General features: G+C 37.8%; 2 protein-coding genes across 5 annotated transcripts in view; one reads left to right on the forward strand and one right to left on the reverse strand.

The window, feature by feature from the left end:
* Positions 1-87: 87 nt before the first annotated feature.
* Positions 88-10822, reverse strand: e2f8 (E2F transcription factor 8). Its single transcript, XM_039659879.2, has 14 exons — positions 10569-10822; positions 9471-9561; positions 9079-9327; positions 8811-8958; positions 8414-8725; positions 7318-7479; positions 5725-5862; positions 5423-5617; positions 4561-4645; positions 4019-4475; positions 3170-3490; positions 2927-3062; positions 2102-2424; positions 88-840 (listed from the first exon to the last, which is right to left on the reverse strand). Exons 2-14 carry the CDS (start codon positions 9552-9554, stop codon positions 691-693), a joined length of 2760 nt encoding a protein of 919 aa, XP_039515813.2. The 5' UTR covers positions 9555-9561; positions 10569-10822; the 3' UTR covers positions 88-690.
* A 1369-nt stretch (positions 10823-12191) lies between these two features.
* The window catches only part of nav2a (neuron navigator 2a), a 273752-nt gene continuing 268378 nt past the window's right edge, over positions 12192-17565 (forward strand). For 3 of the 4 annotated variants that reach the window (XM_089130008.1, XM_089130019.1, XM_039658975.2), the window contains exons 1-2: positions 12199-12295; positions 12972-13486. In XM_089130008.1, coding sequence (XP_088986134.1) covers positions 13250-13486 — 237 coding nt within the window. In that variant the 5' untranslated portion in view covers positions 12199-12295; positions 12972-13249. Of the gene's footprint in view, positions 12296-12971; positions 13487-17565 lie in introns of all 4 variants that reach the window. The other variant, XM_089130002.1, reaches the window with a different exon arrangement.

The following is a 17565-nucleotide window of genomic DNA, read 5'->3' on the forward strand; positions in this document are numbered from 1 at the left end:
CGTCAGTCTATTTCCAGCTCAACCAATAGCATGCATTTGGGGTGTGGCTTCTTTTCACCAACAATTAACATAAAGTAAACACAAAAGTATAGCACATTCACTTATCTTTATTTCATATAGATCCAACTGTAAAGGCAGTTCAAATAAATGATGTGCATATTGTAATATTACTAGAATTCATAAACATAAAATACATCTACAATACTTTATAACACCTTTAATCTAAGATTCTCCCATATTAATTCAACATATCACAATGGCCAAGTTATGGCTATTCAATATACTGTGGTACTTTAACACTTTAAGTCAACGAAATCTTACAATTTTGGCAATTTCTTGAATCCCTGAAATTAGATTTCCTTTTAACAATTCATACAAATATTTTTCATTCTTTCTTTTTTAACCCTACATTTACAGCATTTTAGAAAGAACAAACTGAATTATACTTTAATTTAGCAAATATATCTTAAGTATCAGCACCATGTTTGCTTGCTGTCGGGCTCGACAGTGAAAAGCACAAAGAACCACAGATTTATGTGTGGTTAATGCAGACCCTACAGTAGAGTACAATATAAAATAGACAAAAACATAAAAACACTCGAAGACAAATAACAAGCACATACAATGGCTCAAATAGAACAGTGTTTTTTTGTTTTTTTTAGCAGCATAAGGACTGCAAGTGTGGAGATCTTAGGTGTCCTCTGGACTCACATCAAGCTTTCTCTGAGGGATGTAGAAGTTTTTGGGAAGTGTGGTGTTGGTTACAGTAGGGAAGGAGACGGGTGTGTGAAAGAAACTTTGCTGGAGGGCTTGACCGCCTTTAGGTGTGGTTACTAAAGCCTGCAGGAGAGAGAGCAAATATGCAAATGACTGTCTTAAACAACCAAGGGGCTATTCACACAAACCAAGGAAGGCTCAAAGTTACTGATATGTAAATTAGACTATAGTCTGTAAGATCTTTAATCTTTTTAAATAAGTCTCTTATGCTCAGCAGGCTGCATTTATTTGATCAGAAACGCAGTAAAATCAGCAATATTGTGAAATATTATTACATTTAAAATCAAAAGTTTCTATTGAATATATTTTGAAATGCAATTTATTTGTGATGGCAAACTGAATTGTCAGCATCATTACTCCAGTCTTCAGAGCAGTGCTGGGTAGATTACTTACAAACTGTAGTTACTGAATACCAATCACATTATTAAAATCGTAGTTAGTATTGTAATCTATTGTTACATGTTTGATTACTTTTGATACCATATCGATAAAAAATATTTTTGTTATCAACAACATGAAGTGCATTAAACATTATATTATGTCAGGATTTCCCAATTGATGAAAAGCTAATAATTGATTAAATCTTAAAAATGTTAAAATAAAAAACAATACAATTAAAAAACTATCTAAAAGATGAAATATAAGCAATAGTTTATACACACAGAAACAAAGCGCCACATAATCCATTAGAAATAATTCTAAAAATATAAATTTTATTGTTGATTTGATGTTTAACATTTCTTATTATCAATGTTGAAAACAGCTATACTGCTATTTAGCAGTATATTAATAATATTAATATTAATGATAGAAGACTAGAATATTAGATTATTATTAATAATATTTATAATTATAATATTAAAAAAAAATAAAATCAATAAAAATAAAATATAAAAAAATATTTATAATTTATAATATTATTAACAGCTATTAATATTTATATGGAAACAATAATAATGTTTTTTTTTGGTGATTAGAAAATTCACAAGGAAAGATTCATTTTAAAATGGAAATATTTTGTAGTTGTCACTTTAACACATCCATGTTTTTTTTTCATTCATTATTGCTGAACAAAATTATTTATTTATTTGGAGGAAAATAAAATCTGGAAAATACAACAGGCACAACACAATTTGATATTTTGTTATTGGCCAGGAAGCAAAATAAGATTTTCAACAGTTATCTATCTAATATTTCTCATATGTTATGAATTGTTAATATATATGGTGATACTAATTTACATTATAATTTCACAATTTTATTTTTGCAACAGTAACTTGCATGATCTCTTACACTGAATTTGATTGCGTCGCAGTGGTTGTACCTGTGGTATGCTGATGAGGGTGACGGGCTGTCCGTGTATTGAGGCCGGCTGCAGAGCTCGGGCAGGAGACATGGGCTTTACAAAGATCATGCCCTGGTGAGGGAGCCCTGGGTGGGGAGATGGAAGTGTGCTGGACGCCTCAGCAGTGGAGTTTGGTGTGGTGGTGCCGGGAATAAGGCCCAGGTTCTGCAGTGTGAAGTTGACAATAGCAGGACTGGGGCTGTGGATACGATGGCCGTGGGAAGGAAAGGGGGACATGTGCGGTATCCGGTGGAGAGGGAGCCGGGTGGGGGTAACTTCTTGAGGAAGATGGGGTCTGGAACCTGGAAAGAATGGGAATGGCTGTATCAGTGATTGTTCAATTCAGTACATGCAAGTTTAACTGTATGAATACCGCTTTGGACAAGAACCCATATGGCTTGGTTGGTTACCGGGATTTTGCCAAGTAAGACATTGTTGATCCTGGAACAACATTCCTGTCTGAAAATTTAGTCTAACCATATCCCTACCACTAAACCCAAGCTTATCCCTGAAATCAGAGGGAAATGATAGATGAATAACAATGATGTAGAAGCACTTAACCCTGGTTGTAAACCTGACATAAACTGTAAACTTGTCCCTTTAATCTGATTGGTTGTTTGGAATGTTGATCCAGTAACATGTTGCCCCCTTGCTAGTCTAATGCTCACTGATGTTTATTGTGAAACATTCTGGACTATATGACATCTCATCTAGGTTCCACCTTTTGAGCACTAAATATCCATGTTGATTCTATCCGTTTGATGACCGTAATCCTGAAAGTACTTATCTTGGACACTTGCATACCTGCGTTTGGGGTGTGGTAGATATTGTATGTTGGTGTGGAGGCTCTGGAGGTTTCTCCAGTAGAGTATTGTGGATCTCTGAAGTTGAGGATGGACTGCTGAGGGATTGGAATCAAATAACCTGCAGGGATCAAAGTCTGATGCAAACAAAAAAAATTACAGTCAAGATTGTAAAAGCAAATCACACCTAAAACAATTAGGATAATTCCTACTAGAGGGATTTTTGAAGATGTGTGATTCCAACCTCTGTATGCATGGCTCCAGATGGCAGCCCCACGTCCTGAAAGGGAGTGCTGATCTTCTGGGGCTGCGACTGAGATGGTCTAACAGGGGTCAGTCCTGCCTCGTTGTCTGAGGTCGTCTGAACCTTCTCCTCCTTCTCCAGGAAGGTCTCCACGCTGTGCTCCAGAGGCGCTGTGCTGGTGGGTAATGAACCAGGCTGGTTCTCACAGGGCTTGGTGAACTCCAGATGCAGGGCTCTCGGGGAAGGCCGGTGCGAGACTAAAGACCCTCTATGGGCCTTTAGACGAGCTTTCAGAATCTCACACAGCTTTGGAGAACCGCTCTTAATAGGAAACAAACACCAGAAGGTTGAAATTGTTACTAAATGTAGACAATCGAAGTTTTTCACCTCAATGTCGTTCCAAACCAGCAGACTTTCGTTCATCTTCGAAACAAAAATGAAGATATTTTAGCGAAATCTGAGAGCTTTCGTTCCCTCCATTGACATCCACGCAACTACCGCTTTGACGCTTCACAAAGTTCATAACGAGATCGTAAAACTAATTCTTTTGAATCGAGCTGGTTAGTCCAATATTTCTGAAGAGACACGATCACTTTATATGAACAGATTGAATTTAGGCTTTTATTCACATATAAACTTTCATAATCACACATATCAGTTTTGGTAAACAAAACTCGAGTATGTTCGCTTGACGTGCGAGAAGTTCTCAGGAACCAATGAGGTTCATTCTCGTGTTACGCAGCACGTTTGAGCTTTAGCAAGAACCAATGAGGTTCATTCTTGTGTATTAACATTTACAATATATTCTATATCTAAATATTCTTTAGCGAACACATCAAGTAATCTCACCTTTGGCTCTATCCGCTGCAGTTTGGATGGACTTCCCACTAAGCTCTTTTCTCCACATGCTCGTTTAAGGGTCGAGGGACTTGTCGGCTCTGAACCGTGGGATGACTGGTGGTTGGTTTCGTTAGTCATGGCAGTCGGTGATGTCTTTGCGTTTGCACTCCCTGGGCTCTCAAATGTCATTGAACGGACCGCTAGGCTGGTGGGCTGTGGTCTTAAAGAGGTAGGGTGCATGTAAACAGCATATGACCCGCCTGCCTGGTGCTGAGGAAACAGAACCGGGATGATCGGGGAACACTTAGTCGAAAGGTATGAGATCGCCCCAGTGGGTAGAACTGGGATCTGCATTCCTGAAGGCCCACAAGGCTGATGATTGCTAGAAGACGAGGATTCAGATAAGTGTGAAGGGCTTCCATTCAGATTGTCCGTCACCTCATTGTTTGGTTGAACATGATGGATCCTGCAAGCCAAATCCTTAGGTGTTAAGCCTGAAATTGGTAGTTCACCGTTTTTTTCCATTCTAAGAAGAAGTTATGTTTACTTACGTCGATTGTTCATCTAGTTGCTTTTTGCAGATAGCAGCCAGATGAGCCATTTTGTTTGTGTAGAACTCACTGTTTGCAGAATCACCTATCAAACAAGAGATGGATCATTAGTTCATTATCATTTTAGCTCATAGTTCACATCAACTAACAATTAACAATATTTTTTACAGCATTTATTAATCTTATTTCATGTTAATTTCAGCATTTACATTTTTAAGATCAAATGATCTTAAATGATCTTAAGATCATTTTTAACATCAAATGTTGTATGTTAACATTAGTTAATGCACTGTGAACTAATATGAAAATGTAGACTAAATATTAGTCAATAAAGGATGCTTACAATATATTATTCATTGATAGTTAATGCATTAAATAATGTTGAGAAATGAAACCTTAATGTGTGACCACTTTTTATGTTTTTGAAAGTACACTCATCAAGGCTGCGTTTATTTTTTATAAAAAATACAGTAAAGTCATGTCACATTTATTTATATAGCGCTTCATTAAATACAGATTGTTTCAAAGCAGCTTCACAGTGATGAGAGTAAAATGATATATTTCACCTGTTGTTCAGCTAAAGTCAGTCAGTGTTGAAACAGCAGTATTGTAAAAATAACAACTTAAAGTAATTGAAATAGTGTATTTTAAAACGTAATTTATTCCTGTGATGCAAAGCTGAATCCTTGCTAAAAGTATAAATCTCTCTCTCTCTCGATTCAAAGAGTCAATCTCAAGCTTGAGTCTTTTACTATTAATAATGACTGACCTTAGTTGATACCTGAAAGTAGAAAATTCCCACAGAAAACAGAAGATGATTAGTCAGTTGCTTGCTTACGACGAAACAACAATAATGTCTCACCTGTCATTTTAACAGGACTAGAAGGTGCAGAGTTTATTTTCCTGCGGTCGCTCTGTATGCTCTTAACCAGCTTGACTAAGGAATTGTGGCGGGTAAAACCTCGCTTTGTTCCGGGGGAGGAAAAGAGATTTTTAGCACAGTTATCAACAGAGGAACGAGACTCCAGAGGCTGTGATGCAGTAGAGGTCCCCAGATCTGTAAACATAACCAACAACAATAAATTACATGAAAACATGCACATTACATCATAAACACCATAAGTCCGAATAATATTATAAACAAGTCAGACACGTCACACTCACCCTTTGGAGATGGTAAGTCTTCTGGTCCAGTCCACTTGAAAGCAGGCTTTCTTCCTCTATCCTCAGTCACATGCACTTTCTTTATCAGCTCAAGGCTGCTCAGAACATTTGCAATGTCATAAAGTCTGCGGATCTTAGCTACAAACAGAAAAAGGAATAATCAAGAAAAGTAGAAGGGTAAGTTTACATGACAACAATGTACTAATACGGTAAATTTTTCCTTAGCGTTGTCCACGTACAGAAGACACCATTGTCAAAATGATCCTGTATGTCTGCGAAAACGATTAAAAACGCTGTTATATTCACGCCAGGCCAGTAGTTGACAATGCCCCTTTTTTTTAAAGAAACATTGCACCTATAGACTGAACATGGAATACGCAGGACATCAACTTTTAGTAGTTTACAGATGATAACAGTATCTTTTTCTAAAAAGTGCACTTTGAACCCCGTTTACAGGCACACAAAAAGCTGTTGTCATGTAAATGACTGACCAAAACGAGTCTTTTTGTTAAAGAGTAACTAAACACTAAACCAACTTTTTTTAGTTAATGATCTGTAAGAATGGATCTTTATTAATACCAGTCATTGATTCGGGTAACTTTTTTGACATTTGTTTATAAAGTGTTCTATTTCTACATTATATGGTGTAAAAATGTCTTAGTGCTGCCCTCTTCAGGTTGAACGCTGGCTAATACAGTTGAATTTTCCTATTGGATGTTCCGCACTTCGTGACGTACGCAGGTTTCAGCTCACCACGCCCTTGGCAGTATAAAAACCATCTTGTGTCGTCAAAACCACTGTAGGGAGTCAGGAATTGGAATTGTGAGTATTGAAAACGACCAGGATAGTGTTTTAGCATCTAATTCGTCCCCTCTATCTCCGCTGGGGTCAGCCCACTTTTTCAGCATTTTCAAATATTGCCAGTGGGTGGAGTCAGGCTCTGACCAGGGGTTTAGTTACCATTTAAGTTCAAAACGATGTCATGTAAACCACCAAAGCATTTTTAGCCAACTGAAACCGCCTAGCTTTGCATTGAGCATTTTGGCAGTGCCTTTTTCAGTTGAGACGCTTTGCTTGCTATGATATGGAATATCCGAGGAAGTGTTAGTGTGTTACTTGTACCTCATAGTTTGTTTTTGTAGTTTGATCTAAAAATGTCGATACAATGTAAAGTATTTGCTCTTGCTTTTGTTTTAAATTATTTTGTTGCGCTATTATGCTTGTTGTTGTCATCTGCTGATAAGCAGAATGTCGAGGTTAGTCAGTGTTGTATTAGTCCCGCCCCTTCTCCACTGTGATTGGATGGTTGGGTAAAAAGTGACAGTGATGAGCGCTGTGTTTAACCCCAAAGTTGAATATTCTTCAACTCAAGGCGACTGGTATAAAAATACTAATTGGAAAAATACATTAGCCGAAGGAAAAAACGCTTTGGTGGACACACACGGCCATAGACTCAGTTTTTATTGGTCAAGTACAATTGATTATGCACTTTTTAAAAGATTTGTATCAGTTTAACGACCAAATGAAACAGAAAACATCCACTATCACAATGATCAGAGTGTATTTTATATGTATGACGAGAACATCACTCACTTTTGAACTTGTTTTTGTCCTGATCCACCACGTGATCTTCACCGATGAGGATCTTGGCAGCTATTTCAAGACTAACCACTGGAGGGCTGGACACCAGGAACAGCATGACGAATTTCTGACTCATCACTCTCAGAGATTTGTCTTTTCGACTATTCGCTGAAGCTGCAGGGAAAAGGCAAAGTTAACAGGTTTAATTCACTGAGTATGCATGGAAAATCTGCGTACTTTGTTACTTTCGCACTAAAACGTTTTCTAAATTTCCGAAGGGTGGCATTATTATAACCATGTTGAGATGAAATATTAGACGTATATATTTCATTTTAAATGTTCAGTGTGTAAAACTGACAGTTAGCAGTTGAAATGGTTAACGTTAATGCAGTCAAAAGTTTCTCCTGACCCATTCTCCTCAAGACTCAATGCTCTTGTGGGCTGCCAGATTAAGACAACGCAATTGACAACAGAGAGCCTTACACTGTGAGATGATGAGTTTTAATACGCTTCTGGTCATAGAGCTTTTTAGATGGATGATGAGGCTTTTTAGGTGGGGTAGAATCTGCAATCTCTGACCTAGATTGTTTGCAGGCTTCAATATGCTGCGTTTTCTGCCCACTGGAAACTAGTGGTGTTGAAATACTATTGGGTAATTTGGCAGTGGGAGAAATCACAAAGTCAAAAACAAAAAGTATTCTCCAAGTATAATAAATGGCTGAATGAACTGGCTAGAATTGCTTTTCGGAGAACTTAGCATGTTTCCTAAATCTCTGCAAACATATTATGGTAGATTTTCGATTTAGTAAAAAAAAAAAAAATACAATCTACACCTTTAAATATATTTCATCATTTACAGTAAGAAAAATGCATTACAGCAGCTGCGATGTTTGACCCGGAGTGACTTATAGTCAAGTTAAGTTTGACTTGTTTTCAGGAAATACGTTACTCCAAATTAACATTAGAACAAAATTATGAACAAATTTAGGTGCGTACGTATGTGTTGTGAATTAGGTGGACGTTTTTCATGAGGAGAACACACAGTTCTCCTGTGTGTACAAATACAAAATAATGAATGTGACCCAATGTCAGGCTGTGACATAGTTACCTGCTTTAGGATCTGTTCCTGAAAGCTCTGCATGACCAGAGTCTCCATCCATTTCAAAACTGGACATTTCTTCATTCTCCTTCTCCTCTCCCTCCAAGTCGAACTCTCTCTCTTCTCGCTCTAGGTTCCTTTGACGGATCTGGAGCATCAGTTGCTCATAGCGGTTCTCTTTGCCAGCCCGCTTCAGCACGGCAAGTGTCTGCGCAAGTTTCGCCCGGCCGTGCCACGTGTAGCAGTTCTTGGCCAGCCGGCTGACCATGTTTAGGCTCTCGAGAACGTTCATGATGTCGTAAATACGACGTCGTTCCACATCTGAGAGGGTAGTGAAAATAAAAGCTGTTAAGATTGACGAAACATACACGATGAAGTAGTTTTGTTTGATCAGTGAGTGACTTACTCAGTTCGGTTGCCACATCGTCGAGGCTGATTTTGTTGTTTACAGCAGGATTGGGGTAGTTTGGGTACCTTGCAAGAAATTTGTGACACAGCAAACCAAGGCTTTTGTCTTTACGACTTATCTGGAGCTTTTCTACTTCTTCAGTCTCCTGTGTGGCACGACAGTGGAAAACACACATCATTATCATAATTAAGCATTTTAGCAAGAGAGGAAGAACTGCAACAAATAGTGAGACAGAGTTACACACACAGACTTGTGCTGATGATACCTGTGAGTTCTCCGATTCGCCACTGTCCACGGCTTGTTCTTTCTCGCGGTTGCGAATCTCAGGACTGGCCGCACTGATAAGCATCTTCAGGTTGGAGGTGGGTGTCCACGGCTCGCTAGACGGTGCCTCAAGGCCCTTAGTAGGTGTTGTCAGGGGCCCCATGTTACTATGGCTCTCAAGTGATAAAGCTTCAGATGCTGAAGCCTTATTGTTTTTTAGTGGTGTTTGTGGTTCGACAAAAACATGCCTCTGTTACATAGAAAACACAATAGGTCATCATGATCAGAATCACACTTTTTTATTTTTATGTAGTAGGACAATAATTTGTACTGGCTCTTCAAGTCACTATTTTGTTGACGTTTGTTAAACCAAAATACTTGTAATTAACTGACCTTGTCATTTGTTGATGTTGCCTTCAATGGACTTCTTAAAGTCTTCTGAATTAATTTTTGACCTTCTGATAATGTACTGGACATTTTCCACCTAAACAACGAACACCCGAGGCAACGTTAAACTAATCAACGTTCATTTACACAGTTTAAATTACAATAAATCAATCCTACCGTTTCTTCACAGCATTATACAGTCTTGGAGACAACATTGTGAAGATCAGTCTCGGGTACAACTCACAAAGTTAAAACTAATTTAATAAAATTAACAGATATGAATAAATGTGCATAAATCAAAAAGTATTTTGATTTCAGCTTAGTGTTGATTTTGTGCGCTTAGCAATAACTGACAAGCGTTCCATCGAATGGCGACGCAAACCTTAAACGAAAACACACCCCCAACTGACAGCGGCCAATGAGAGGGCTCGAGGAGGCGGGACATGAACACGTCCCGCGCGCCTCCACACTTTTTGAAATCTTGGCGCGGAATCTAGCAGATTGCAAAAGACTTTTTCCGGAAGTTACTAACTTTCCTACAACTTTAACGAAATCGTTTTGCCGCCCGATTGTCTTGCGCTTTGAATAATTCAGCAGTGTAGACAAACTATTAATATTCCCGAGTTTTATAAACTACCCGATTGACGTTACTAGCATAGCTAGCTAACAACTAATTGACCTATCTGCTGTATATTGCATTTAAATTAGAATATGGTATATAATAAGCGCTTGGGAATGAATTATGTACATATATACGTTCGTATTTACATCAAGATTGTAGTCATGTTGACTCGTAACACTACAAAACTAGAGGTTTCGGTCAGTTAGCGCGGGTTAAAAATCCAGAGAGCCGCCAGTGTGATGATGTGTGTCCTCCTAAGGGTAAATGTATGATAATGAAATGAAATTAACGTAACGCATTATAGAACAAAACATTGTTTTCGATTCATTTTTAGTAACTAAAACGGATGTTTGTAAGCCTAAGCCAATCCTGAAACTAATCCGCAAGCTTACAGCCAACTAACGTTAACGTTACCTCATTTTACACTACTCTCCATAGAATAAAACTACAAAACCATGACAAAATATAAAAAAGCTACTCACCCAAAAAGAGAAATGTACCTCTCTCACATACTACGCGGCATAGGTCGTGCCTAAAAATTGTAAAAATCCGTAGGAATGGTACAGGTAACTTTACTGTAAGTATCACACGTTTACAGTTCCAGTTCTCCAAGAATTTCGGATCCAACACTTCTGTAAGTTAACCCAAGTCACATTAAAGTAACCGTAAATAAATAAAAAGAGGGAACACACTGCATTTGATGCATAGCTGAGGAAAAGTTGTATGTGTCCGTTTCCTAGTGAGTAAAAAAGTTTATTTGATCAGTCTGACCATTTGTCCCGCCTAGATACTGGACACACAGCGCGCTACACCCCGCTCCGCCTCCACACTCCTCTAAGCCAATCACAGCTCAGACTTCGGAGTCAGACTTCCGGCTGTTACTACGACAGAAGGTCGTGGGACGGTAAACTCAGTGAACCAGGTTGTTACTTGTTGTTGGGCAAAATCAGTGTCAGAAGTTTAACATTACCTAAAAACAATAATATGTTTGGAAAAATAAGAGCTGCAAAATGTGTTTCAATTTGTAACCATAATAAAATTTAGATTTAACTTTACTTTATATCTTTTCATTTGTTATTCAATGTTTTTCATTTATTTGTTTGTTTTATTTTTATGTTTATTCAATTATTAGCTGTATTTGTAATCTTTAAAAAAAAGTCTTTCAGTTGTAAGAAGGGCCTACAATTAAAGGAGTAGTTTAGAAAGTTGTCTTTCTTTCTTCAGTCGAAAAGAAATTAAGGTTTTTGATGAAAACATTCCAGGATTTTTCTCCAATTAATAAACTTTATTTGGAACCAAACGGTTCAAGGTCCAAATGAGAGTTTCAGTGCAGCTTCAGAGGGCTTTAAACGACACCAGACGATGAATAAGGGTCTTATCTAGGAGTCGGACCCTTCGAGACGAGTCATGACTCAAAAAAAGATTTGTTCATTTTGATGAACAAGTTTGAACAGGAGAGTCACGAGCGCTCATCACAGAACAGACCAAGGCGAGCATTTGTGCTTATAAAACTTTTTTATTTATTTTTTAAATGACCGATCGTTTAGACCGAAGGGTTTAGATAAGACCCTTTGTCATCATCTGGTGTTGTTTAAAGCCCTTTGAAGCTGCACTGAAACTCTAATTTGGACCTTGAACCGTTTGGTTCCCATTGAAGTCCATTATATGGAGAAAATCCTGGAATGTTTTCATCAACCTTAATTTCTTTTCGACTGAAGAAAGAAAGACATGGACGTCTTGGATGACATGGGGCTGAGTAAATTATCAGCAAAAGTTTTTTTTTAAAAGTGAACTACTCCTTTAAGTCAAGGTGGGCCAAAAAGTTAGTTTTAGGCTCTGGTTGTAAGTATAATTATCTGTTATTATCATTGATAATAACAATAATATAATTTATTTTCGCAAGAAACAGTATAAAGTCTAACTTTTAAATATTAAACTATTCTAGATATAGCATGCTATTGTTTATGTTGATTATCGCTACCAACAACACCGCCTTTGTTTGCCGCTAGGTGACACTGTGCGCATTTGCTGTTGACGTTTCCATGGAGACGGTCAGCGATATGAAGCGGCGAGAAAAGACTAGTGTGCGCGGAATGACGTAATGTGATGGATTGAAGCTGCTGTAGCGCGCGCTGGTCCCGCGTGCACTCACTCACACACTCACTGCTGCTCCGCATCCCTCAGCGGACACCCAGCGCTCCTGTTTGGGGTGAGTTGTCTCTTTTATCTTCTGTTCTATTGTCATTAAGTAGATGCTCGGTGTAAAATATGTTTTATCAAACCTCATCCATTAGCTTCGCGTTTTGAATTGTTGTGCAATGTTACATTTTTATATTGAATCACTTAAAAACCAAAGGATCTCGACTACAATGCAAACGCTGTGAAGGAGGGGTTGCTTGATGGAAGTGATATGATTTATTAAATTAAGAGCCTTTATCCCATAGATAATGAAAAAATGTCATAAGTCAGAATAATGTTTTTAAGTATTTTAAAAACAATTTTTTAAAAATAAATATTTGTTTGTGTGTCGCGGTTTACGTATTGTAACCGAAATCCAACTTGGCCAATATGTCAATTCTAGGGTTAGAAAGTTTATCTAGACACGTTTGTTGTTAATTGGATGCCCTAATATGGATTGTGATATAATATAATTATCTTAAATCAATGTCAATGTGTGCAAGCTCGCGTTGTTCAGCATAACAAAATATAATGCACGTGCACATCTAATAATAGGACAAAGTGCTTGTACAGTATTTTAACATTTAATCACTACTCTTGAAGTTAAACAAATTTTGCCTTCACTTACTTCTTTTTATCTAAAAATATAAAATTAAGTTTGCTTTGTCTTGTTTTCTTCTGTCACTCATGCACCTGATTATGTAAAGAAGACAAGTCTGCAGCAAAAGTGCCTGTATCTCTGGATTTGGAGGATTTTCCAAGAACCAACTGTGATGTAAAGCTGCAAGAGTCATGTCATTTGAAAGATTTCAGCTCGTTGGGAAAATGACTTTGTGAATACCGAAATGTGTAATTATGAAGTTGGGGTTGCTGGTCACAGGGGCCCTTCCCCCCTTCCCGATGCCTGTCACAGAGCAGCCGTGCTGGGCTTCATCTGAAGGGATGCACCATGGTGTGATCGCACGTCTGTCCTGCCCCAGACTCAATGAATCGCACGAATGAATGGACACTACTGTGGCAAAGGGAATTAGCTCGGTTGCATAGGGACTTTGGATTCGGGAACACTGGAGCAGGCCGGAGAGCGTTGGATTTTTATTTGAAGAACTGCCGTGGATACTTCAAGGAGTGTTTTAGGAAGATGTCTGAGTCGGGAGCCGAGGCGTCTACATCTCAGCCTCAAAAGCGGAAGCAGGTAGTTCATGGTCTGGATGATCAGAAAAAGGTGAGTGTGTTGATTTGAGATACTCGTATCTTACTGAGGAGAGCAACACTCCCACTCCCTACATTTGAAGCTGCCTGATCTTTTCCTAAATTCCCCTAATATGCTCAGCTTTCAGATACTAGGATTGTGCCTGGATGTGATTCTTCAGTCACTGTTTCCAGCATTTCACTCCTTAAGCCTAGTCTTTGACTAAAATGCACGTTTGAGCTGTTTTAACTGAACACAACTTCACTGGCATATCTAAAAATATGTCAGTGCCATTGTTTTGTCTCAAGATGCACACCTGGGGGGTATTCCAGAAAGCAGGTTATGCGACATAAGCGGATAACCTCAACTTTCGGTTCCAAAAATGGAGGAAACTTTCAGGCTATGTAATTAACCATAGCACTTACTCTCTGAACATAACCTACTCCAGACCAACTTCTGTTCAGGTTATGTTTCAAGGTAATGTTAATTTTATTATAACATATAGCTATAAAATTCTTATCTCACACATCTTTGATCTGAAATCAGGCGGGTTTTTTTGCAACGGGACGTTTGATATGATATAACGGTATACCTTTTAGAGCCCGACCGATGAAGGATTTTGAAGGCCGATACAAATATTTGTTGGTTTTAAAATCCGATTTTCCCATATATCGGCCGATATATTTTTTTTTTAAGAAACGCGCAACAAAACATTAACAGATTTCCCTAACATTAGTTATTTGTAGTTATTAATGAGTTTTAACTAAAATAATATAATGCATTTTAAAAAGAAACTTTTCTTTTATTGTCACAACAGAACAGACTGATGATAGTGGCACTAGCTAGCTTTAGCTAGTCTATGATGAGCCATAATTTAGCAATGGATTTCGTCATACTGCAAATTGTAAAACATACATTTTCAATATAACAGGCCAAGCAGAGATGATGCGTCTCATTGCTATAACTGTCACGCGCTATTAAAGAAATACTTCAGTCACATTGTCAAAAGTTAAAAGGACAGTCAGTCAACTACACCGTTACAGCGTAACGTAACTATTACTAGCTGATTCCGCTTCACTTTCGGCTTATTTAACAGCAGCAAAACTGGACATCATAGTCACAAATTTTGTCATGCTTATTTGAGTTAAGAGAACTGATGGGGATGTTCTTTTAATTGTTATTCAAGCAATGTATGTCTTGTGTCGTATGTCTCAACGAGTGTTGCCAACAGGGACGGTGTAGAGTGCCCTCTGGTGGACAAACTATACAACTCCAACACTCATGACATGGTTCAAGCGTGTTTTGTCCATTTTTATTTTATTTTTGAAATATTCATTTATCGGCCATTATAAATGTCGATACTGATAGTTTAAAAAATGCCTAATATTGGCCGATAATATCGGTCTGCCGATATATCGGTCTGGCTCTAATAGCTTTCAAGCAAGAAGCAAAATGACGAAAAAATGAACTTATACAGCCATGTTATCTTTGCAATCACAGACTGTTGTTTAGTTTAATCAGTCTTTCTTTTTATTTAATAATTAGCATCAAACAAACATTATAGTTTCTATTCACGGTGATTAAAGATTATTAAACAAAAAGATTGAAAAAATGATTGCACAACCTCCATAGGTGGCGATATGCACTAAGTATGTAAATCTGCATTTAACAAAAGAAGAAGAAAGTAGTACGGCACTCGTCCGTTTCCATGGCGACTCGTCGATTCGTCACTCTGTTGAGAATGTCTAGTGTGTTAACCATTAACATACTCTGGGTTGAATGAACTTTCTCCCAGATGCATTTTTGGAACCAGCATACCTTGAATAAGCATGGTTTGGTTTACGGTAATCAACGAAAAGTTCAGTTTATGTTTGACGGTAAGATAACGTTGCTTTCTGGAATACACACCAGTAATGTTTTGTTTCTAAGGCACGTTTAAAAAAGCTTAGGCCTTATTAAGCTAAGGCCTAATCCCGGCTTAATCTAAGCCTTGTCTGTGAAACCAGGCAATACAGTTTTATTTGAATGCTAAGGGAGAAACTTGGAACACTTTCACCTTGGCCATGCTGCACATTATCCAGTGATTTATGGTCAGCTGAGGCCGTGCACGTCCCTTGGCATATGGCCCAATAGCATAGCACCAGGTGCAATGGCCACTTAATTGACTTGTGTTGAGATTTGTGTGTCTACTTTATGACTGCTTGCAAATGCATGTGCTGACCACAAAGCTTGTGGAAAATGTTAGACTTTATTGCAGTGAAGTGTGAAACGACGCCAGTTTTGGGTGTTAATGTAAGAGTGTAATTTGCTTTGTTTTGTTTTATTCGACAAGGCTCTCAGTGCAGATTATCAGTCATGAACAAACAGCTAGTAATGCACAATAACTTTAGGGGAGTCATCACAAACCTGAGTGTTTGCATCCGATCCGATCCGGTTTCGCCCTTTAGATCAGGCGCATTGTGCTCTCAAGAGCTGAGATAATTGGCTTAGAGATTCCTCAAGGCCCATGTTTCACTTCCGTGTTTGGGAATCAGATTTTACATGTAAACGGATACTGGTTTGCTTGCCTCTCCAAGTATGACATGTTTTGCTTGGTGTAAATCCTAGCGTGAAGGGAAGAGATGAGGCTTTCTGGTTGCCCAGCTGGATCCTTTAGGGGCATTTTGGTTTCTCGCCCAGACTTAAAGGAGAGTCTTGAAGGACTATTAAAGTACATACTAATTTGACTGCAATGTTTGGTGGTGGATGGCTTTTTTCCACCGTCCTCTTTGGTTTAACTCGATTAGGTATGCAAAATTGATCACCTGGGATTCTAGTAGAACATGAATTAATTAAAGTAGCAAAAAGCACAGCTGCTGTTTTCCAATTTTCCAGCATGATGAACTCTTGTCAGGACGCTTCGCCTTCACTGAGTCGAACACACACCGTTACATCAAGAAGATCATTGTATAAAGACCAAAAATCAAATAACTAATTCAATTCAAACTTCAAAGCATATTCAAGTTATTAATCAGAAATGTGTTCAGTACTATGAACATGACATGATATTTTGTATTGCACAATGGTTTCTGTTAATTGAAACCAGTGGTTTTGAATAGGTCTATCCGTCTGATATATACCATCCATTGTTTGTGGAATAACAGGGGTCTCCTTGGATCTGACGCTAGGTGTTTCCCAATTACCTCATGCTATATAGATTGTCCTGAGAGAGCTGCTCCTGCTTTGGTTAATTGGATTTTCTCTCTACTATTGGCCCTGATTTTTTGATTACGCGTGTTCATCAAATGACTTTTCCTGGGAGAGTCGCAGGTAATGCACTTCATTCTGGAAATGCTCGTTGAGGTGAAGCTTACATCATTTTTTTTTCAATGTGAAGCTATGCATTTTAGATTAGGGCCTAGCGATGACAAAGAGCCTGTGAACTCCAGTCCTCCATTCATTGACAGCAGGAGGGGTGAATCAATGAAATACATTAATGAAATAGGTATAATTGAAAAAGCATAGTGGCTTATTTTGAGTGGCGTCTCTTCATATATTCTCATGAATGTTTCATTGCTTTGTTGAAACGAATGTGTGTTCTCCATTATGTTCTTCAATTCGCACCGCAAAACACAATTGGATTTTAATGGTTACATTTACATTCATCTCTGTACTTCGCTGCCTAATGCAGCCCTGCATTTATTTGTCTAAATTATTGGCTACTTTTGAATGTCCATTATGGAAGAAAATAGTTTTTTGGTCCCAAAAAAAGGTTACTCTTGATTGTAGTGGTGTGCAATTTTGGTCTACGGGTTTTGTCTGTAATTTTAAGGGTTAAATCATGTTTTCGTGATCTTTAAATCTGTAATGATTTATCTGTAAGGGATAAAATCTGTAAGGGATAAGTAGACAGTTGTGTTTTGTTGTATTATACAGTTCCTTAGGACAAAAATCAGTTTTGAAAGAAGGCACTTTTTTTATATCATTTCCAAAAATTAAGTAAAATTCCAATTTAATTGAAAAATCTTTACATATTTAAAGATTTTTAAATGTGTAAAAAACTAGTTTAATAAAACGTTTTATATATATCTTAATGGAACAAAGGAAATGGATCATTCATAAAAAAATATGTT

Source organism: Pimephales promelas, chromosome 1, assembly GCF_988280905.1.
Source record: "Pimephales promelas chromosome 1, fPimPro1.hap1.1, whole genome shotgun sequence".
Classification (NCBI taxonomy): Eukaryota; Metazoa; Chordata; class Actinopteri; order Cypriniformes; family Leuciscidae; genus Pimephales; species Pimephales promelas.

Excerpts from the sequence above, each read along its gene's own strand:
- e2f8 (XM_039659879.2), bottom strand. The coding sequence starts at position 9,554 with ATGTCCAGTACATTATCAGAAGGTCAAAAATTAATTCAGAAGACTTTA. Across the intron at positions 8,959-9,078 it reads GCGAATCGGAGAACTCACAG|GAGACTGAAGAAGTAGAAAA; the intron begins GTATCATCAGCA and ends CGTGCCACACAG. Across the intron at positions 3,063-3,169 it reads CTGGAGCCATGCATACAGAG|ACTTTGATCCCTGCAGGTTA; the intron begins GTTGGAATCACA and ends TGTTTGCATCAG.